The sequence below is a fragment of the Argentina silus genome, assembly GCF_951799395.1.
Source record: "Argentina silus genome assembly, chromosome: 20".
NCBI lineage: Eukaryota > Metazoa > Chordata > Actinopteri > Argentiniformes > Argentinidae > Argentina > Argentina silus.
Window position 1 is genome coordinate 10,547,763 of NC_139674.1, and position 23,650 is coordinate 10,571,412.

Sequence of the window (23,650 nt, forward strand, 5' to 3'; positions counted from 1 at the left end):
GACCTAAACCTAAACCCTTCACACTCTCCACACAAAACTGACCTTAGATCAGTGTCAAGAGGCAGCGTCTTCCTACTCTAATCTCAGACAGCCTATGGAGGCGGGATCGGGAAGAGGAAAGGGGAGGGGTTTGGAGAAAAAGGAGGAGGGCCTAATGGTAAATCCTATTAGAGCACAAGCCAGAGGACTACCGGTACCACATGTCCTTCACCACAATTAGCTGTTCATCAAAACAAAACACCCCCTGGTACATGACGAATTGCTCAAAGACACAGATCTAGGATCAGCTTAACCCCACCCTGTATCCTAACCGTAATCATTGGACTGAGAACACAACACCGGCCTTAGATCAGTGTCTATGGGCCACTTTATCTCTTCAACTCCACCAAAACGCAGCTCTTTACAGCTGTCTGGCGGTATGGAGAGCGCAGGGAACAAAGAGCTTAGAGACGGTTATGTAACTCTGAGGCTGTCTGCTTTTGTGTTGAGTCTCTGATTTAAACTGCCTCAGACAGTTGGCAGCAGCACTCACAAAGAAAGGGTTCAAGGTGTTTGCTGCTACCTACTGTCGGCGTATGCACTGATAGAATGATTTGTTTCTGGGAAGATTTGGGTTCAATTCCATTCCAATTCAATCAGTTCAGGGAGTTGGTTTAATTTCAACCCACAAGCTGACCCCAACCCCAGTGTTTTTCGTTCAGTACAGCTTGTGATTGGCCTATCTTTCAGGGGAAAGAGGATTAGGAGGGGTTGTCTTCAGAGCGTGTGTGTGTGTGTGTGTGTGGATGTGTGTGGGTGTGTCTGAGAGAGAGAGAGAGAGAGAGAGAGAGAGAGAGAGAGAGAGAGAGAGAGAGAGAGAAAGAGCAAGAGAAAGGCGGGCAAGAGAACGTAAGGATGTACACTGTCCCTTTAAGAGTATTTTTAGTCCAGCGCGTCTCACTGGTCAGCGGTCAAGAGAAATTGGCGTTAAGGGCAGAATTAGGAGTGTGAAGGCTGCTAATAGGGATGGAAAAGGATCAGGACTAATATTCCACAAATTAAACATCGCTCACAGGGGGTAGCGCTACTGAGGAAACCTGTGTACGCAGACACCGGGAGGACACACAGAGTGGATACTATACTGTGTACACACTCTCACACACACTCCGGAGTTAAAGGTACGTGACTCACTCTCTTTCTTTCATGAAACTAACTTTCTGAGTCTACAGTACCACCTGTTTCTGCATTGTAGAAGGGATTAGTCTTGAAACTGCCTAGGCTGATGCGTGGGACTTCCCTGAGAGCTGAATTGAATAGAACAACTACTTTTTTTCAGTGGGGGAAATACCTAAACCTAGGGCCCTGCTGGTGCTATACTGGAAGGGTATTGTAAAATAAATCTTTCAGGATCTGTTTTTGCAGTAGATTGTTCAGATAGATAATAGATTCCCTGTGAGCACCTGCTGATCGCCATAACGAAGGCCTTGCTCACATATTTGCCCTCCTCGGGTAGGTATTCAAATTTAATGAACGGAGCACAGTGTGTGCGTGATCTGGTTACGGGATTCAATTACATTCTGCACCGGCTTACCAACACATTCGGCACACTCGGGATAAACACACACACACACACACACACACACACACACACACACACACACACACACACACACACACACACACAGTAGAAATGTAGATGGTGGAAGAAATACACTGTAAACACAACACAACACAGAATACATATGACACACATGTTGGTCTCTGTGTTTGTTTAGTGGACAGACCAGTGTTGTAGCTGTTGTTGGGTGGAGAGGGTGTGTTTCTCTGTGTGAGAGAGTGTGTCCATTTATCTTGATATAAATATGTGTGTTTGCATATGCCTCTATGCCCGTGTATGTGTGTGTGTGTGTGTGTGTGTGTGAGAGAGAGAGAGAGAGCGTATGGGCTGCTTCCGCTCCAGAGAGTAGAGGCCAACAGAGCATGCTTCACTGGTCAGCCCCAGTGTTGTGGAAGGCTCTCTGTACAGCACAATCATTCATCACTCGAGACAGCACCCAGCACCCAAAACACACCTCTGTCTACACACAGCTACAGCCAGGGGAGGGAGGAATGGAAGGAGGGAGGGAGGGAGGGAGGGAGGGAGGGAGGGAGCAAAGGAAGCTTGGGAGGGAGGATGGTGAAGAGAAAGAAACCAGAAGTGAGAGTGAGGGGAGAGATGGAGGTGTATAGGAGAAAAGGGAAGGAGGGAGGGAGGAAGTAGAGAGAGAGAGAGAGAGGAGTAGGGGGAGAGAGACAGCGAGGAGGGGGAGGGGAGGGGAGGGTGAAAGAGAGGCCAGGAAGAGGGAGGGGTTTACGGTGTTTACAATTCTAAAAAACGCTCTAGGCTTTCACTTTGCTCTTGGAGATGACCAAACCAAATCCTAAACCTGTGCTAAATACAATGACTGCAGCTATAGTCTATAGGACATGTCCTATATGATGACATCAACACACACCACAACAACAAAAAACAGCGCAGGGAGCATATTCGTCACACCGATGACTCTTCAGCTCCCTCGTGTCCGGTTAGGGGTGCTCTCCACTGCTGTTACCCAGGGACAGAGAGCCCAAAGCTGGCTGTGGCAGAGGACACATCCAGCCCGGAGCTTCTTAAGCCGTGAATAAGCACTTGCTGTCACATTACGGTGCGTCTCGCTGATGTAAAGCACAGCGGACGGTCTTTAATATCATACCCACTGATTTGAAGCGGTTCGCCTCGTCTAAATACAGGATTACCTCCATTCTCAGGATGTGGGAGGGCAGGCGACGAGTGGGATATCATGCGATTTAAAAGGGTATGGAGAGGTGTATCTAGGACTGTGTGTTGTGGATGCATGGTCTTCACATAGCATTGCGTCTAATGCTGTTCTTTTTCATGATAACAATGTTTTGTGTACATCCTCCACAAGACACTACTGAGGCCATCCACACAGTTATCCATCCAATGGAAACGGAGACTGGCGACACAATCAGCAGATATGTTTAAATATTTTATTGCTTTTCAAATTTGCAAGAGGAGCTTCTGATTAAATGCACAGCTCGAAATCAATCAAGCAGGGAGTCAGAATGAAACCAAGGGAGAGCAAGAGCTTGCTCACTGAGTTTCTAACACTGTGTCTCAATAGTCGTTCCCCTATTTCCTCTCATCCTCCCTCCTCGCTTCCTTTTCAAAACGCATTGGACGAGAATGTCAAAGGGAGGAACCCTCCAATGTTCTCCTCCAATGGCAGGGCATTTTGAGACGAAGTGAGGAGGAGAAAGGGTGTGAGGAAGAGAGGACGGACTTTTGGGACACGGGGAGAGGTTATCACAGTCTAGAGTGGCTTCCTCTTCCTGTCTCTGCTCCCTGAACAGATGGGAAAGAGTCTCTGTTGACAGCTTGGCATTCTCCATGGAATATGATAACCAAAATGTTATATTAACTCTTTTAGAGGAGTATTGTTTGGAGTTTGTTCTCAAACATGTATACAGTAGCACTAGGACTATGGTAACCCCAAGGTGTGTGTGTGTGTGTGTGTGTGTGTGTGTGTGTGTGTGTATGTGTGTGTATGTGTGTGTATGTGTGTGTGTGTGTGTGTGTGTGTGTGTGTGTGTGTGTGTGTGTGTGTGTGTGTGTGTGTGTGTGTGTGTGTGTGTGTGTGTGTGTGTGTGTGTGTGCGCACGCTAGTCTTCTCATGAGTCCCAGAGTGGCCTCTTCAGCTGCTCTGACTCATTCATTCCCCAAGAGCAGACCGAGAGATATAGTATCATTTGTAGTGTGGACCCCCTAAATACTCGACTGCAGGCATAGGCTGACCTATACTGAGCTGAATCCTCATTGTACTACATTTTGACATGACGTGTACAGGTGTATCAGCATAATAGGCCTTCATTTATACACGCCACTGTCAACTTGCACACATGTTATAACAAAATGAATGGCAACCTGAGGTCGCCACTGATTTATGCTAAGCTAATTAGACTAGGGAAATAAGATCACCAACGACAGCACTTGTGTTTATAGTATGTATTTAACGATTGTCCCCTTTAAATATTTTTTTTCCTTGGGTGATGTCTTCTGATCACCTGTCAGAAGCGGAACATGCGCGTTCGAGAGAGCAGAGAGAGGGAAAGGAGGTGGTATAGTGGTCGTGAGACCCGCACGGAAACCGTCGTCCTCGGCAGCAGAAATGAGCGATATCAACACAGAAACGGCAGATCGAGGGAGAGAAGGATGTAAAGATAGAGAAATCATTTGAGATGTCACAAGAAGCCGAGGGGTCCCGTTTTCACTGCGTTCTTTTGAGCTAAAGGAAAACGTAGAGCGTCGCGTAAATATCAAGCGGGGGGCGGGAGGGGTCGATCATGGGGAATGAAGCGAGCCTCGAAGGAGGCGAAGGGGCGCTTGCTGGATTACCAGAGGGGCTCGCACCTGACGGGAAGGGAGGCTTCATCCGGATCCCCGCAGGAGTGGAGGCGGACCTGAGCCAACTCAGTGAGGACGACAGGAAACAGCTCGCCGCCGCGATGTCAAGGGCGCAAGCCAGGCAGCCCGGAGGCGCTCCAGCTCGAAGGCAGGAATTTTACAGACATTTTTGTACATTTAAAATGTCTAGCCCTCTTACCCTGTCCTTTCTACATGAGAGAACAAGAGCTGTACATTTCTGCCGTGTTTTGATCAGTGCACTGCAGGTTGTCAGCAGCATATCACTACCAAGCATAGGCAGAATGCACGTTCACACCCATTCACATTTTTCCTATATCAGTTGTGATCATATCCTCATTATAGGCTAATTCGGTTCAAAATCATATTGTATTGTTGTTGGTGACATTTCCCAAAACAGGCTATGGTCCAACACGTCGATAATGACAGCGATTTACTGTTAATTGTTAGTGCTTTTAATTTGTGGAATGACCGCGTCCATATCATGATGTATATTATTGTCTGCGCTCAGAGTACTGCAGCTGATCCAATATTGCACAGATCACTAGGCCTAGACTTTGATGTTTTCTGTTTAAATCCTGTGAATGCGCCTTAACTGCGTAAGTCGTTTAATTGTGCCATTATCGCAAGGTTTGCTTCTAAGATCTGTGGTAAGACACCAGTGTTTGTGAAAGAATCGAAATGCCTGCTGGGTAAAATCCCTCTGTCAAGCACTGCATTTTTCCCCAACAAACGACGCTCTATCACCCCAAAACAAATAGCCTACCCGCTCAATGTATCTAGATTGTAGACAAGCCAACGTTATCAATTAATTCGCTTATTTGTTGTTTTACATTTAGCTTCTAGGCGATGTCACGAGTGGGTAGTCAGGAAGACGTTGACTGAGTGTGAATAACATCCCTCACGTAGAATGTCGCGAAATATGGATTTTCCCCCAATATTTATGAAATGATATCCTCAATGTATCATATACGGATAAAATAGCGCACAATGCGCGTTGTCACTAATTGGCTCCATTGGCGAGAACAGTTATTTTTATCCAAGCTAGAATGGGGGGAAGGGGCATACATATTAATATGTCTATATATAGAACACGGAGCGCAAATGTCATCAGTCGTCAGTCATTGATTTGCCTCCAACTATTTTGAATGTGCGTTTTGAATTACATCTTCGAAATGGATATCGAACATCTTGAGGAAGCGCTTCAGCCGATTTAATGAGCGGCGCTGTCCAGGAGCTTGGTCTCTGTCCATGGTGCTGAAACCAACAGTCGCGGGTGGCGAACTGGCATTCGGCTCTATAGGCGTGGGGAAACAGCCGCATTTTCTATGGGAAGTTATTTTCATCAATGAGCTCGTACTTTTGCACTAAAGTTGCAACTTTCATCAACGTTTCTTTTTTTTCCTTTTTTTTTTTAATCATATCTTAATAGTCTATCTTCAGTACATACGCTCAAACATGCCAATTGAAGCCATACATTGACGCCTTACTCCCTGAACTTTAAGTCGTTTGAGTTTATTTTGCCCTTTGCATCGATCGTGTATGTTGACAGTTACATCTCTATTGACGAGTTGCAGAGTTGTACCTGATAGTGTGTGACAGCTGTCTGTAACTGCCTCTCAGCCCCAGCTAATGAAGCTGTCTCATCTTTCCCCATTGAGCTCTGATTCTCTAGGTCTATGATCTCCACTGTAGATGTCATTCAACACTATTCAGTTTCTCATCAGCGGTAGCCCAGGGATCCTCCATGCTCTCTTTGTGTTCACTGTGCTGATGAAAGGCCTACAGATCTAAGGGCTCTTGAGATAAGATTAAGTGTTAGCTTACCATGTCAGACAGGCAGAGGGATGTGTTTCATCATTTACCATGTAGCCTATACATTTGTTAAACATTCCTAAAACAGCCACACCATACACTGAGTATCACAGGCGTTGTTGATGGCCTATGTTCCATCCTCTGCCGATGGGCCTAAGAAAGTAAGTAAGTATGTAAGTTATTACAACACATGAGATTTTAGGCATGTGTTATGTTGGATGAAATGTCATATCTGTATAATCGTTTTCAATTTGTGGACGGTCAATCTGGTTTGTGCTGGCTTGTGGACATTTGTCTTGAAGTCACCAGTCTGTCTCTGAGGTGTAGGTTCCAGTTGAATTGAATGTGCTTTTAAGTGCTTTTAAGAGCTCTATGTGCTTGCATGGTGCAAACATCACTCATAATTCATGGGTCATGGGGTGCATCTCAATACATTCATCTTCATTGATCTGAAAACACATGTACAATGAACCATGTATGAGAACCTACATACTTACTGGCAATGCACTTTTACCTACCCAGTTTTTTTTCAAAATCTGTTGAAGGAAAGGAGGAAAGAAAATGATGCCAATTATGCTCCATTAGGCTACTGCTTCTCCATGGTAACCTTTGTTAATCCCTGCCCTGATGTGTGTTTGTCTCTCTCCCTCTCCCTCTCCCTCTCCCTCTCTCTCTCTCTCTCTCTCTCTCTCTCTCTCTCTCGCAGGCCTTCGGAGGCCGATGCTCATCAGCGCCCCCAGCAGGCAGGAGTCGGGACCTCCAGGGGCCCATCTGGACTTAGCAAGAGCCGCACTGTAGACGCCTTCGGGGCAGGCCCCTCCGGCAGGCCGGCCCCAGGACGTAGCCCCTCCTCCCTCAGTCTCCTCGAGTCCCGATTCAAGCAGGAGCCCAAGGACCCGGAGAGCCCAAGAACCGGCATGTTCGGCTCTGGCTTCCTCAGTGGGGCTCTGTCCTCTGCTGCTGCCTCTGCTTCCTCTGTCGATATCCCCAAGTTTAATCTCTTTGGCGATGATGAGGAGGCAGGTGCTGGTGGCAAGCCAGGAGGGAAGCCTTCCGGTGGGCCACCAGGGCAGGGCAAGGGCCCCCAGCAGGGGCCAGGACCCAGGGGTCCAAAGCAGGGCCAGGGACCCCCTGGGCAGCAAGGGCCAAGACCACAGGGACCACCTGGGCAGCAAGGGCCTAGACCACAGGGACCCCCTGGGCAAGAAGGGCCTAGACCACAAGGACCCCCTGGGCAGCAAGGGCCTAGACCGCAGGGACCCCCTGGCCAGCAAGGGCCTAGACCACAGGGATCCCCTGGGCAGCAAGGGCCTAGACCACAGGGATCCCCTGGGCAGCAAGGGCCTAGACCACAGGGACCACCTGGCCAGCAAGGGCCTAGACCACAGGGATCCCCTGTGCAGCAAGCGCCTAGACCGCAAGGACCACCTGGCCAGCAAGGGCCTAGACCGCAGGGGACACCCCAGCAAGGCCAAGGAAGAGGGGCTCCTCCCCCACAAGGACCTGGGAAGCCTGGTGGTGGACTGTGTCCGCTGTGCAAGAGTGCCCAGCTCAACGTGGGTTCTAAGGAGCCGCCCAACTATAACACATGTACCCAGTGTAAATGCCAGGTGTGCGGCCAGTGTGGCTTCAGTCCCCCGGACTCTGCGGTAAGAACTCATTCCTCATTTTGTACCTGCACCTCGGTCTCTTTCTCTCTCTCTCTCTCTCTTTCATCGCCCTTTGTCTTTCTCCTTCCCTCCCTTTTTCTCCCTCGCTCTGTTTTTCTCTCTCACTTTCCCCAATTCCCTTCACATGGTGACTGCAAAACATGTTACTGTACTGAGGTAACAATACTGAGGTCTATGTCTGGGTTGTTATGTCTCCGGTGATAACCCAACCACCACGATAGTACAGGGAGAGAGACAACGTAATATCAAGTGTTCTTTCTGTCAGACATTTTGAATGAATTCAATATGGATAGCCAGTCTGCTTCCTTAGATGTTTGCTTGCTGCCTAAAGCAACACAATGCTTCCGTAGGTCCCACAATCAAACCATGCTGTGTGTGGAGATCAAAGCAGCCTGTGTGTAGCTTTTTAGCGTTAGCATTTTTAATTCTTAAGATGGCCAAGCATAGCGATGCCCCTCATATTAGCATCACACAGCTTGAGGAACAGAGGGACCATATGGACCCTGGAGAGGGACCAAGGTGACTCATGTCATGGGAACAGGAAGCTGCCATCCACTGGGTTTCGTAACTAACATAAGCTAGGATGTCATGAAGCAGAATTATAGTGTATATACAGTCTATATATATATATATATATATATATATATATGTAGATCTATGTTTTCTGAGGTTAGTGATATTGTATGGACACTAATCATAAAGAGGGAAAGGAGATGGACTGTACATGCTGTTCCATGCCAGAGACAGATAACGTCAATGTCAATATTGGCAGTTTGGACAGTACCGTGTTGTAGACACTGATGTGCAAGGCCTTATGGTGTGTAGTGAACATTATTTATAAAAAAATGACTAACTCTAATGTTCTAATCTAAGATAGAAGACAGCTATCTTATGTTCTAATCTAAGATAGAAGACAGCTATCTTATGTTTCAAAGCCATTTTTAATTTTGTGCAATTTTGACTCATCGATACAGTAGATCGTTAGCCAACCGTGGCAATGCAACCAGTTTCGTCATTTCGGGTACAGCAGCTCTTTCAAATTCTGGATGGATTTCCTGTATTTCAAGAATGAATCAATGAACTCAACAGGCAATTTCTCAATGAAGACAAATCACGGTTCGAATTAATGGGATTTTTTTCCTCAAATGAGAGCTCGATGCTATTTGTAAAGCAACCTTGTCGAATAGTGAATATCCTGGCAGTTCCGCCAATTTCCTTCATCCACAATACATTCTATAGCGTTCTCTCATTACTGCCATAATTACAGTACATTTGTAATATTTGCATTGAAATCCCTTATGAGCTGGGAGAAAAGTGTGTCTGTGTGTGTCTGTGTGTGTGTGTGTGTGTGTGTGTGTGTATGTGTGTCTGTCTGTGTTCTAAATGTCTGACCATGTTTTGACTCTTTGCAGGGGAAGGAGTGGCTGTGCCTCAACTGCCAGATGCAGCGGGCCATGGGGGGTATAGAGCCTCCCGGACCGGCCACGAAACCCAAGCAGGGCTCGGCCCTTCCGTCCCCTCAGAGAGGTGACCCCGCCAAACCGGGGGGCAGGAAACCCAATCTGCTGATCAAGCAGCAGAGCATCACTGACGCAGGGAAAGGGTTAACCCCCCCAACGACACCCAGGCAGACCCAGTCCCCCGGTCCACTCTCCCCAGGGCCCATGTCTCCGGGGCCCATGTCTCCTGGGTCAACAGGGACCAGGTCCGGGCCCCAGTCCCCCCAGCATAGGCCCGGAGCAGGGGACAGCTCACCCAAAATCGACCCCAAGACGGGCCGCCCCATCCAGCAGCCGCCCCAGGGGCAGAAAGGCAGCCCCCAACCGTCCTCGGCCAAGTCCAAACAGGAGTCTAGCTTCTTCGGGGGCCTGAGTCTGGGGGGCCTCACTGACCAGGCGGCTGCCTCCCAGGCCGCAGAGTCCCTCACGGGGAAAATGTTCAGCGGCTTTGGCGGTTTTACTGAAACAGCCAAACCCCAGGGCCCTGCTGCCGGCAAAAAAACGGAAGAGTCAGTGACAGGGAAGCTGTTTAGCGGGTTTGGCGGTTTAACGGACACGGCGAAGCCCTCAGCACCTACCTCCCCCGTGTCTGGGAAGATGTTTGGTTTTGGATCCTCTTTTTTGACCTCGGCCTCCAACCTCATGACTGCAACAGTGGGAGATGAGGAGAATGCTGAGTCACCCCCTGGCTCACCCCCCGACTCCCCCTTCTCCCCTCCCGGGTCTCCCCCCGACTCGTGTTCTGACTCCCCCCTTGACACCCCGCCCGCTAGGTCCAAGGATCACCCTGCCCCCTGGGCCGTCGAGCCCACTCCAGAGCCTCCCAAAGCAGGGCAGCCACCTACTCCAGCCCCAGGCTCTGGTGCCCAGGCCAACTGCCCTCTCTGTAAGGTGGAGCTGAACGTTGCATCTGCTGATGCGCCCAACTACAGCATCTGCACAGAGTGCAAGAAGACCGTGTGTAACCTGTGTGGCTTCAACCCTACACCTCACCTTGGAGAGGTAAGACCCATATCAGCACTGCTCATGTTTATGTTGTTATGTTATGTGTAAACGTATATAAATGGCTCACTTTAGAGCCCTTGTCACCACTTGGCAGCGTTTGTACATTTTCAGATATTCATTTCCCGCAAGAGTACTGTGTTTACACTTCCAGTAACACCCCTTGTAAGTGAACCTGATTTGGTCTTGTCTTGTCATTACAGTTGGTTTGCAGTCAATGCATTTACCCTGACAGGCAAAGTCTCCCTTTGGCTCTCAGCACTCTAAGCCAATGAGGGGACTGGTTAATGAAGCTCAATGAAGGCTCTTTTAATGGCCATCTTGATACTGAGTTGCTCTCCACATCAGAAGGCTGACACTTGACTCTGTAATCTAACACAGAAAGAGTGTGTGTGTGTGTGTGTGTGTGTGTGTGTGTGTGTGTGTGTGTGTGTGTGTGTGTGTGTGTGTCTGTGTGTGTTGAAGGAAGATGCCCAATGAGGACATGGGAACCAAACACTCTCTGCAAGCTCCTTTCCCTCGGGCTGGTTAGTCTTATCACTGTATGTCTGTCCCAGTGACGCCTAATTGACATGTAAGGTTTAGGACTGGGTGCCCAAGAACAGATGTTACATGGTTTCATTAAATGACTGTCATGGTGGAACATACGGTTCAGTGGCACATACGGTTCAAAGCGTACGGTTCAAAGCGTACTGTTGAAACATACAGTACTGTGAATATGGTATACTGGTGGAAGAGATATCACTGTAGTATTAACAGGACATCAGTATTATGTCAGTATATCATATACATCACAGTATAGTATGTGGTAAGGCAACTCAATTGTTTCTTAATAAAAAGACATTTATATTTACCACAACAGTTGTCGTCTGAAGAGAGCAGGTTTGGTTTGAACTGTAACTAGACGGTTAGCCTATATGTAATTGACCATGTCGTGCTAGGCTTAGGTGTTGCTTTGGTGTCACTCACCCTGTAAGAGAAGGGTTGTATTTCTCTGTCAGCCCATGTGACTTTGCCGTTAACAGTGGGTATAGGTGAGCTCACGTGTGAGCTAGTTTGGCTGCGCTCACGTGTTCTAAACACTGTGCACTAGCTGGCGGGCGTGTTAGCTACTTTGTGTTTGATGGGGGTTTAGCGGTGTAGCTTGTGGTCAGTCCCCTTTCGTAATCCCAGCTGGTCTATTTCAGGGGTGCTGAGGAGATTAGACGGAGCATGTCCGACTCCACATCACATGGCAACAGCCATGACTTCACCCACTCATCACGCCCAACCAAGATGGCTGCCACATCTGACTGTAATGGCAGGACCTGAAAAGGCCCTATCATTTTCTCACACGATCTGAAACAACACAGATCCCTATATGTTCTTGTATTTTGCGAATGGCACATCTGTGCATGGATAATGAGAAGCTGCTTGTTCGTCTAATGGAGGCCAAGCATGGGAGAAATGTGTAATTATGTTGGGAGAGATCAGCATCGGAGGTGCTTATGCTCTTAGAGCTGTCTAATTGGCCAATGATTATGTACCTCTCCACCAGTATGCGTTACCACTAAAATGGACAGGCTTGTTTTGCTCGGAGAAGATACAGCACCGATCCAGTTAAGAGAACAGTAGATGGATCCAACTCACCATGTATTCTGATTGCCGTTGATTCATTCCACCTCAGTCGAATGAATATGGAATTCAGGCCATTGAAAAATCCTCCCACAGTCAAAGCTCTGAATCATACGAGGCCATTTGATTGCGGTTTTAATTTGATTGATGAAATTCAAAATGTAATCACAGGACTCCAGCCCCATACACACGCCGAGGCCGTTTTCTCTCATCCGTCGAGCCGTGGCTCACCCTGTGTATCCAATCCTAACCCGCGTCGTGATTGATGTTGATGCAGGTTTTTGTTAACTGCTACATGGGGAGCGCTCTTCCTTTGTAATGAGGAATAGATGATGTGACTCATTGGTCTATGACAGGGCGCTAGCTGGATGGCCATGTGCACGGTTGCCGCCGGCAGCTCAGCCTACCTCGTTTGACTCATCCACCCCTCTGCATTGTCAGACAAGATGCCTCCACTCTGTGTCACTCTCATTACACTTGCCAGGGGGAGGATTCTTATATCTGTGTGTGTGTGTGTGTGTGTGTGTTTGTGTGTGTGTGTTTGTGTGTATGTGGGGGGTTGGGGGGGGGTGACGTGTGTCGGTATTGTGTGTAGGTGTGTAGGTCGGTGTGACGTGTGTAGGTCGGTGTGTGTGTAAAGAGTATATTGTGTCTGAAGGAGCTTTAGTGAAGTGTGTGTGTGAGAGAGAGTGTGTGTGCGCGAGAGTGTGTCCGTGAGAGCTGTAGAAACGGTAATCTCTGCTTCCTAAAAGGATTTAAGGGGCGACCGGATGCCTCTCATTCCTCCAAGGGCTTTATCCCAGTCAGAGGTGTTCCTTAATCTTCTCAATATGAGTGTTGGGAATAGGCACACTACATAAAAACACTCATATCTCTCTCTCTCTCTCCCTCTCTTTCTTTCTCCTCTTCTTTTTCATCACTCTTGCTCCATCTCTTTCCCTTTCAACTCTCTCTCTCTTATTTGTGTCTTCCTTGTGCCCAGTCTTCTCCCGTCTGATCTCTGCTTCAGTTGTTTTGATGTCGATGCGAGGGACAACTGCCTGATCTGTTTTACAGTTTACCCTCTTGCTCCTACTTGCTTTACACAAACATAAAAGGACAGGGCATTGATTTTTATCTCAGAAGTGGCTTCTCCCGAGCACAATGTTCTAATCCCTCACTGTATCATTCCATGACAACCCCTTCGGTAGCACTGCCTATTACAGCAGGGAGTCAAGGGGTAATAACTAATGAATAAGGGTAATAATGAGGGAACAGTGAATAGTTTCTCGCAATGTTCATTGTTACCCTATTACTTACCATGTTATTACCATGTTATGACCATGTTATTACCCCTTTATGCTGTGCTGTAATAAGAAGTGCTACCACACCTCCTTTTCTAGCTCAATGTAGAATTGTGAGACGCTCCCTTGGTGGTGCTCTTCCTGTGCTTTGTGGGAAACTGAGCGAGGTTAATCGGTTGTGTTGGGGCCTCTGATGCTGCCTCCCAATTCTCCTCCCTTTTCCCAAAGTGTATACTGGTTCATGCTTCATGCATTCAAAATGATTGGAATGGTTGAAATATGGGTTAAGAGGGTTTTTCCTACACCAGTCCTTTCTTTTTGTATGCATGAAGGGGTGTGAACAAGTGCTCATATCATTGGGCAGAAGGGTAGAGAATCAGACTACAGCCTCTGTTTTCGTGTGTGTGTGTGTGTGTGTGTGTGTGTGTGTGTGTGTGTGTGTGTGTGTGTGTGTGTGGACCACTGAGGGTTGGAGTGGGGGGAAGGGTGGACCAGCGTTGTGTGAGGCTTTAAGGGCAGTCAGAGATGGTGTGTGAGTCCCCTGCACCGCTCCTATCAGGATAACGAGGGTCTTAGTCAAACTGACGTTACGTAACACGGGTGAGGCTCCAAGATGCAAGCCTGAATTTACTAATCTAATATTTGCTTATCTAATGCTCTTACCTACTATATGTTTCATCATACTGTACAAAGACTTTGAATATTATGCTATCGTTTACATTTCCATTTCAAAATGGAGGATATTTCACTAACTTGTCTGAAAAAGGTATGTTTGGTTATCAACCAACATTCAGGTTTGTGCCTCAACATTCAGTTTTTTCAGAGATTTATGAATGTTTACAAAGTAGTATTACATGACCATCATACGATTTTAGTGTAATCTAGCGTCCCTCATTCTAGTATGTTTGGACTGAATCTGAATAATCAGGGCTAATGTTGTTGAAGGGTCAGCTAGGCAGGACGAATCAGACGTGGCGTTACTCAGCCTGGCTAATTAACAAAGTGGAGAGAGCATGGCCATATCCGAACGTTTAGATTTAGTAGCCGTTTTCAGGATGCAAGATTAGACTTTTTTGCAATATGCAAAATGTACCGAAATAAGTATATATAAAATGCCAACATGACATACTAAGTTTGCCTTAGGATAAATTCACTGCACACTGTTCAGGAAGTCCTTTCTGATTTAAGTCCCACAATTCAATGGAGCAGGTAAGGGAAGGCTGGCAGGAGCAACATTTAACTAGTTACCCTGAACAACATGGTTGAGCTCCAGATGACGGTTTCTCAGTACAAATGAGGTGTAGTGTGTTGAAATGTGTCGCTTGCTGAATACATCCATACAAACAGTGGGCTCTAAGTAGTCAGTAGTATGGTCAGTTTGTAGTCGATACTTTGGGTAAACCGTAGATGAGTAAACCGTAGATGAGTAAACCGTACGCAGTGTGAGCTTTCAGACTTGGCCCAGCACACCTGTGGTTCGCTGGATCAAGGGCTGCTTCTCTCTTCCCCCTCGGGTGTCCTTTGGGTTGTCCATCTGCTAAACGCTATGATTGGAGTCTGGGTCACCTGATATAGTACCAACCCCCTGACACACACACACACACACACACGCACACACACACACACTTGTTATCCCTCATGGTCCTCATGGACACACATGGGGTCACACTGCACCACCTGCGCCCTCTGCCCCTTACAGCTGCATGTCTGCTCCCTGTCTGCGCCCTGCTCCCTTTCTATGGCTTGACTGATCCTCACACACACACACACACACACACACACACACACACACACACACACACACACACACACACACACACACACACACACATATAGATCCCTAGCTCCTGGCCCTCATTGTTATTCCACGGTGGCACCCACGCTAACTCTCCCGCTGTGAACTGTCCTCCTCCCACATGGCCAGCATATGAACATGCAGGCCTTGGCACATACACACACACACAACATACAAATGCACGCATGCACACACACATGCGCGCACACGCACACACACACACACACACACACACACACACACACACACGCACACACACACACACACACACACACACACACACACACAGAGCCTGGCACAGTGTTCTCACCCTTCATGTTTACATAATCCACCATCTCCTGAATATGCTGCTCCCATATCAGCCATGTCTGATGTGAACAGTGGTCGAGTTCCTCTTTGTGTGTGACTGTTTGTGTATGTTTGTGTCTGTGTGTTTCTGTGTCTGTATCTCTGTGTCTGTGTCTGTGTGTGTATGTTTATGTGTGTGTGTGTGTGTGTGTGTGTGTGTGTGTGTGTCTGTCTGTCTGTCTCTGTATGTCTGTGTTTCTGTATGTCTGTATCTGTGTGTGTATGTTTATGTGTGTGTGTGTGTGTGTGTCTCTGTATGTCTGTGTTTATGTGTGTGTGTGTGTGTGTGTGTCTGCTCCATACCCCACTCTGACTGAGGACAAAAATAGAGTGACAAAAGAGCCACAGAGGCGAGGACACAAGTGACTGCAGGGCACCCTGGGAGTTTGGCACTCTCCCTATCTCTCTCCCTCACTCGCTCTTTCTTTCCCTCTCTGGTCTTTTGTCCTCCTGTTTTTATTTTCCTGTCTCTTCAATGGGCCTTTCTGAGGCTGCTGCACAAGGTTTCCGACAAAGTCCCCCACATGGCCAAGCCAGCAGGCTTTAAAGGGATGATATTTTTAGACATAAAGGTGTGTGTGTGTGTGTGCGTGCGTGCAGATGTGTGTGTGTGAGTGTTTGTGTGTGCGTGTGTGTGTGTGCACATTGGCAGAAAAGAGTTTACTACACTAGTATGTGTGACTGGATGTTATTCGCAAGAAAGTGTATTTGTTTATTTGTCTGCTATGCAGTAGCATTGTGGGAGAAACTGGTATTCTGGAGGATGTCGTGTGACTTATGTTCTCAGAAGCCCTTCAGCCTCTCACACGCTATGATAACCCTTCTCCCAGTGTGATCCCAGTAGTGCCAGCCTCACTCCCGATCTCTCTTATCTTTTTCTATCTGCTTGTAGTATGAGGACTCCATTTTGACATCACTACATCCAAAGTTATTTCGGGAAGCATCTTGTGCATTTCGTATGCTGTCGAAATGTCCCCCCCCCCCCGGAAGCGTTTAGGGATTTCCTTCCTGTGACATATGGGTCTACCAGACCCCCTAGGGCCCTAGACAGAGAAGCGTCTCCCTATTAGCCTTCCCCTTACTGGGTCATGATTCTCATTTATCCCCCTTCTCTGATTTACTGGGAGGCTTAGGAGAGGGCCGTATTTTAGCCACGGAGAGCAACCAGAGCCAAAAAAGTCCTGCGTCAGGAGACTGACGAGTTGCATACACGGACACAGAGTACTGGTCCGGTACCACAAGCTGGCGTATTTAGGTCAATTCCTCTCTGGCTATGTCAGATACACATAGATATGTTAAACACACACACACACACACACACACACACACACACACATACACACACACAGCCCACACACTCTACCGAGGGTGCATGAGATGAGATGATGAAGGGTGACTCATAGACTAGTGATTGGTGATCTTATTTGTCAAAGGGTGTGGTTTGAGGGATCCACAGGCAGCCTATCCTTGATTAAAATGGTCGAGGCTGGGTTGAAAGTGTTTTTTTGGGCGTAGGCTAGACCAAGGTAGGTTTGATCGAGGTCTGTGAAACGACATAAAAGTTTCTAGGTATCACAGAGTTCTAGTCCTCCATCGTCAGAGTCGACTTGTCTTTGTCAGGCACTGGAGAACTTGAATGATATCGATAATCACCATTTGGTGTCTTGAACATACTGTAGTCTGTTTTGTGAGACATGTTGGATGGTGGGGTGGAGAGGAGGTGAGAGAAGAAAGAGAGGGAGGATAGGAGGTAAAAGGAGGAAGAGGGGGACAGAGGTAAACGAAGGCCAGGAGGTGATCATGAGGAGAGCAAATGATGATTGCGATAAACCCCCAACCTCAGGTATGCAAGGAGGGTGGTCGAGAGAGAGAAAAGAAAGGATCTGAGGAGGTATAGAACGGTGAGTGTGACTGGAAGAGAGGGGGCGGTCGTGAGAAGAGAGGAGGAGATGTGATTCTCTGTGAGGGACATAATGACTAGGAGGGGGTGGATGGATATCATGTCATATTTTAGCCAGCAAATGCTGCTCTACGCAAATGCTAACAAGGCTCATTGTTGTTAGCATTAGCGATAGCTGAGAGGAAGCCTCTTAATCACATACAGTAAAGGCCTTTGGTGTGAGGAATGCATTGGCATGGTTTAGACATTAATTATATGTTGTACAGCAGTACCCTCTTGTAGTATCCTCTTCAAGAATAGAAACCACAATTTGCCATCAATGGTACCACCAGCTTTGGAAGATACACACTACAAGCAAACACATGCATAACATAGTCTCTCTCTCTCTCTCTCTCTCTCTCTCTCTCTCTCTCTCTCTCTCACCCTCTCTCACCCTCTCCCTCTCTTTCCCACGCACGCAAACTCTAAAACACAAACATGAAAACGAAAATAGCAGCTGATTTCCAAATGCCGCTCATTGCTGTGGGCTGCAGTGTGTCTTAATTAATCCTCCTCTTGCACTGAGAGGAGGAGAGGAGATCCCGCCAACTCCATTCCACCCTCCCCCCAACGCCTCAGTGGCACAGGCAAGCTGGCACCACCTCACACCTGTCCACCTGTACAAACACGCCCCCAAGGGGAAACACACACACACACACACACACACACACACACATACACACACACACACACACACACACACACACACACTCTCTCTGACACACACACACACACACACACACACTCTCTGACACACACACACACACACACACACACACACACACACACACACACACACACACATACACTACTATGTACCTGCAGCTGGTGTCTGATCTAAGGTAAGATATAAAGATCTGACACACAAAATAATACAGAGCTTAAAGTAGAATTGTGGCACAGCATGCTATTTCATTGTGGTGCACATTAGTTATAGGCTTTGATATAGCAGTAGGTATGCATATTGTTTACTTCAAGGTGTTCATATTTAGATAGTGTGTTTATACATGAAAAACATTTTTGGTCCTTGAATTGAATCCAGTACTAACCTACTTCAAAGCTCTGTTTGTTACACAGAGACAGAGAGCACTCGCACGCACGCACACACACACACACACACACACACACACACACACATATACACACACGCATATACACACACACACTCTTCCTGTTCTTGGATATGAGCTTCATCCCTTCTCCCCCAGCTCAGGGTAAATATAGGCTTGTCTCTCACCTCAGAGATGTCAGATCCGCTTCACACATCCCCCCCCCTGCCCCCCCCCTGCCCCTCCCCCTGCCCCCCCCCCCACCCACCCCCCCACCCCCCTCCAGGAACCAACCGCAACCCACATAGGAATAGCGCCTCTTTACTGCTATCACACAATAAAGCAACACCATTGGAGACAATACTGATAGATTGGGGACTTTACAGAGGCGAGCATTGGTGGTTGGTCAGAATAGTATGTCTGAATTAAATCTTCGTCTCCGCGCCTGACTTTAGGGAAAGAACATATTCTAATATTCACGCGTACTCAATTGCGGATCAAGGCAAACTGCTCTGCGGGTTCACTCTGAATGTTTACCCTGCTCTTTGAGTACAGGTGGGTTTTCACGTCATCGTCTTCATCCAGTGGGAGGAACAGTGTGTGGGTTAGGTCACATTGAAACCCCTCACCCGCAGCCCCTCCTCCTCCTCCTCCTCTCCCCATTGTCATTGTCTTGCCAGACCTGTCTAAATTAGGAGGTAAAACCCTCACGGGATCCCTGGCTGTAATCAAAGGATCACTCCTGACCTTCACCGCTTACCCATCAGGATATCTGAAATGCAGAGTCACTGGGGACTTTTTGTTTGAGTGTGTGAGCGTGCAAGCGTGTGTGTGCACTCGAGCGTGTGTGTGTGTGTGCGCGTGCGCAGGCGCGTGTGTGTTGGGGGGGGATCCATGCGCGCGTGTGTGCTGGAAAGGACCCACCCTCTCACACACCCCAGTGGTTATGAATCAATGCTGCCAGTCTGCAGGCATGCACACTCGCTAGCGTGAGTCACTGTTATCTTAGTGACGCACTCTGTGCCACTCTGCCACTTAACAACCCTTCACAGAATGGACACACAAGTCCTGTTACCAGGAAAAGCTTTGTAATTGGCCGGTTAGGATATCACACACAGTCAAGCATTAGCATACGAGCGTCAATCGAGGGCCATTGTCATTCCAGGCATCTTAGAAAGGGATTGAATTAGTTCAGTATAACAAGGAGGACACAGATATATGCCTAAATCCGCAAATCTGTGTGTGTATGTGTGTGTGTGTGTGTGTCTGTGTGTCTGTGTGTCTATGTGTGTGTGAGCAAGAGATAGAGAATGAGCCAGGAAGCCGTTTTATGGTGGATGATTTCCAGGGCTGGAAGGCTGTGATTTCTGATAACGTCAGTGATGACAAGGCCAAAAGTGGGTTCTAAGACTAAGCGACAGATCGCCTGGCTGGCTGGCTGGCTGGCTGGCTGGCTGGCGGAGTTCTTATTATTTCCTATCAGTTGGTATCTCTCTGCCTCCCCGTCTGCTCTCTTCTGGTGTAATTGATAAAGCAGTCAAGCTGGAGAAGTCACTGCCCTCTGGGGTGGCAGAACACCCTGATGTGTAAAGAGGCAGACATTCATATGTAGGATTAACTGAATACACAAAATTACTGTTGGGATGAATAGCGTCGTAGTTTCTCTCAGTAAACCTAATGTGAAATGGAGATACGACATTCTTGTTTTGTTTATTGTTTATAATGTAATTCACCCGTCTGTCTTTCTTTCTCTCCTCATCTCTCTCTCTCTCTCTCTTTCACTCTCCCTCTGTGCTCCCTCTCATTCTCCTCCTCTTCCTCCTCTCTCACTTTTTCACACGTTCTCTGTCTCAATTGATCAGTAGTGACAACCACATGTCACTCTGAACTTGATCTAAGATACTTTCGATTGGAAAAATTACAAGCAGCAACTGTTATTAAAAAGAGTGCTGGTCTGCCTCTCCTGTCCTTGATCTGAGTATGTCTGCCTCCATGGGCATGCCCTGCCCACCTGACATGGTGGCTCATGCCTTATTTACCCAGCCTGCTTTCCTCTCTCCCCAGAAAAGGACTGCCACCCCTGGGTGGTTTAGTAAGCCCGTCATCCATGCTCTGGGCTGGATTTAGCGTAAGCCCTGCTGTTAAGATGGTCACAGGTGGGAACAGGGCAACGTCACTGTGCTGGGGAGCGCAAATATGTGGGTTGGGAAATAGGGTGTTTACGTCAGAGTGTGGGTGCCATGCTGAATACCCCCTCTGAGACCCAAGAGAGAGAAGAGAAAGTGTCTGTTTTTGTGTTTGTGTCTCGTGTTTTAGTTTGTATTTGTGAAGAAGAGGGGAGAAAGGGAGTGAAACGGTGGTGTTGTAAGGAATCAGAAAAGGTGTGACAGTATTTTAGTCACTAGGTACCCGTTGTTTATCATCGCTTCTATTTTTCCTTTTGTGTTTTCAGATATTGGATATTAAAAGTTAATGTGTACAACACTCGTATCATAACTCTCAGCGGGCCCCTTAGTAGTGATGTCTTTCTTTAGTGCAGTAAGTGTTTATTCGAGTGCCTGTTAATGTGAAATAATGTGAAGATAACTGTGACAGGACAGAATTAGAGTGCTGTAGAGGCCGCAGATTTGATCAGCTGCACTTGTGATAGTTTGGTGTCTTGTTGCCACGGTTATTTTCAGAGTTTAAGGCATGGTTCCCAGAAGATTAATTGTAATTAATTAATTAAGTAACAAATGCCTACTTTTGCGCCATGTTTACTGACGAGATTTAATTACATAAGATGTCCCATAAGATGTCCCACTGTAAGGCCCTTGTCAATAACATAAGCGTTTCAAGTGTTTTGCTCATTTGTGGTGTGGCGATTCTAACTTGCGGTTGAAATGTCTCTAAATGTAGAACATGGGACTGAGGAGGAGAGCAGTGGTTAGGGTCATGGTCTTGTAGCAGCATGAAAGTCACATATTGTGCTGTATAAACCGGTTATGTGCAGAATGCTACTGTAAGCTATATGTACAAACACACATCCGCACACACTTATATACACACACGCACACACACACACACACACACACACACACACTCTTGGCCTCTATCATGGCTCTGCTGTGAAATGTCTGCACAGGCCGTCCAAGTCTTTCTGACATGCATTGGTAAACCTCTGTCCCATTACCATGCATTATGAATGGGCTGTCTCTTAAGTTACATAAATGTAAAAAGCTGTCCTGAAATAGCATAAGTTACACTGGGCTCCCTGTCATCGTGACGTGTCCACTACGCAGAGCCCAGTTATTGTGTTGTGAAACCAGTCTGGGTCTAATGCTAATATAGAATATTCCAGTGAGAAACATCATTTCTATCTTTAAAATACTTCTACTTCTAAATTACAGTGAATGAGGAATAGTAGATCATATAAAACTAAACTTCTTTTTCTATCCTACAGAAAGAATGGCTTTGTCTGAACTGCCAGACCCAAAGAGCTGTCCATGGCCAGCTGGGAGACATGCCACCTCAACCCATGGCCTCTCCAGTGAAGAACCAACCACCTGCACCCATCCCTACCCCTCCTGCCTCCCCTGTCCCAGCTCCTGCCTCCCCAGCCACTACCACTGATGCTGCTGCCCCTCCCACCAAAGGGTTAACAAGAACCCCCTCAGTTACTGCAGTAGACACTGCTCCAGATAGTAAACCCGTGGTAGAGGCAGCAGCAGCAGCAAAGGAGGAGACCCAGCCGCTTCCCGAGACCAAGGTAGTACCTGAACCCACCCAAACACTAAACACCCAAACGCTAAACGCTACTCCTCCTCAATCTGAGCATGCCGCTACTCCCTCTGATAGCTTCCCAGAAAATGATAAGTATGACTCCAAAGAGACAGAGCAGAGTGAAACATTAGAACCAGTATTTGAGACTATACAGGAACCGTCCATGCCAGACAGCTTAGTGGAGAGTGCTTCTTGGGCCCCAGCAGTAGATCAAAAAGAAAGTAGTCCTGAGACAGTGATGGAGGACCAGCCCCCACCTGAAACATCTCAGACTGAGCCAGAGACACAGAGTGTAGCCGTGGATGAGCCTGCCCCTGCTCTCCCTGTGGACAGTGAACTAGAAAAACCATCACCTGATAAAGGCTTAGAGGAGGTGCCACTGCCCATTGAGGCAGTACCAGAACTAACCCAAAGCCCAGATACTGTGCAGAGTGAGACTAACACAGGGGAGAATATCAATCAGCATGGCCAATCAGCAGAGACTATACCCCCAGCTCCTATAGTCACTGATAATGAAGAGAAAGTGGTAGCATATGAAGAACAGCCTAGCCAACCTCCTAAAACTGACGATCAAGCTTCTACTCTCCCCGCAGTTATAGAGCAAGCAGACCAACTATTGCTTAAGCCGGTGCCTCCAGCACTAGAAGCCCCAGCAGTTGAAAGTTCAGGACTTTCCCAGAATGCTGAGGCAGAGCCAGCAAGTGCAGCACAAGAGAAGGAGAAAGGGACTGCTGTGGACACTAAGCCAGAGCCAGAGCCAGAGCCAGAGCCAGAGCCAGAGCCAGAGCCAGAGCCAGAGCCAGAGCCAGAGCCAGAGCCCATTCCACAAACAGTTGTAGAACCAAACCCTCCACCCAAAGCTGAGGAACCTGCACCGTCATCTCTTGATGTTAGCAAGAAAGAAGTCCGGACAGACGATAAAATGATAGCTGAGGCAGAAGCAGAGAGTGTAGCTCTGAAAGAGGAAAAGCAGACATCTGACATAAAGGTTGAACCAGGGCCAACAGCAGATAATACATCTGAAAAAGCCCAGGTAGAGTCTGCTCCGTCGGCTCTTGAAACTAATGAGCAAGAAAAGGTCACACCAGAACAGCCAGCACAAGCTATAGAGACAGTGTCACCATCATCTGCGCTTTGTGAACCACAAGCCCCAGAAAAAGTTGCTGAAGAGAAACCCACACAGAAAGAGGATGAGTCAGAAGCTCAAAAGCCAGATGGCATTTCTGAAGATAAACAGGAAGTCGCTGTAGCTAAGAAAAAGGAGTTGACTCCTACAAGCAATGATGAGAAAGAGTCTGAAAAAGTTGTTGAGGAGAAAGTGTTACCCACAGCAGGACAGACTTCAAAGCCAGACTCTGTGTCTGGGTGCAGTCAATCAGACAGAGAGACAGAGGATGTGTCACCACCTAAAGTCAGTGGCAATCAGGAGCCTA

The 23,650-nt window shown here is 47.5% G+C and overlaps 2 protein-coding genes across 2 annotated transcripts in view; both read left to right on the forward strand.

The window, feature by feature from the left end:
• Positions 1-4,362: 4,362 nt before the first annotated feature.
• Positions 4,363-22,816, forward strand: LOC310820306 (uncharacterized protein; the record flags this gene model as incomplete). Its single annotated transcript, XM_083691887.1, has 5 exons — positions 4,363-4,571; positions 6,963-7,905; positions 9,339-10,427; positions 21,898-22,611; positions 22,811-22,816. 5 exons carry the CDS (start codon positions 4,363-4,365, stop codon positions 22,814-22,816), a joined length of 2,961 nt encoding a protein of 986 aa, XP_083548013.1.
• Positions 22,103-23,650, forward strand: part of pcloa (piccolo presynaptic cytomatrix protein a) — a gene marked incomplete at its 3' end in the record, with an annotated part of 30,981 nt that continues 29,433 nt past the window's right edge. The window contains exon 1 of the mRNA XM_083692101.1: positions 22,103-22,203. The remainder of the gene's footprint in view (positions 22,204-23,650) is intronic.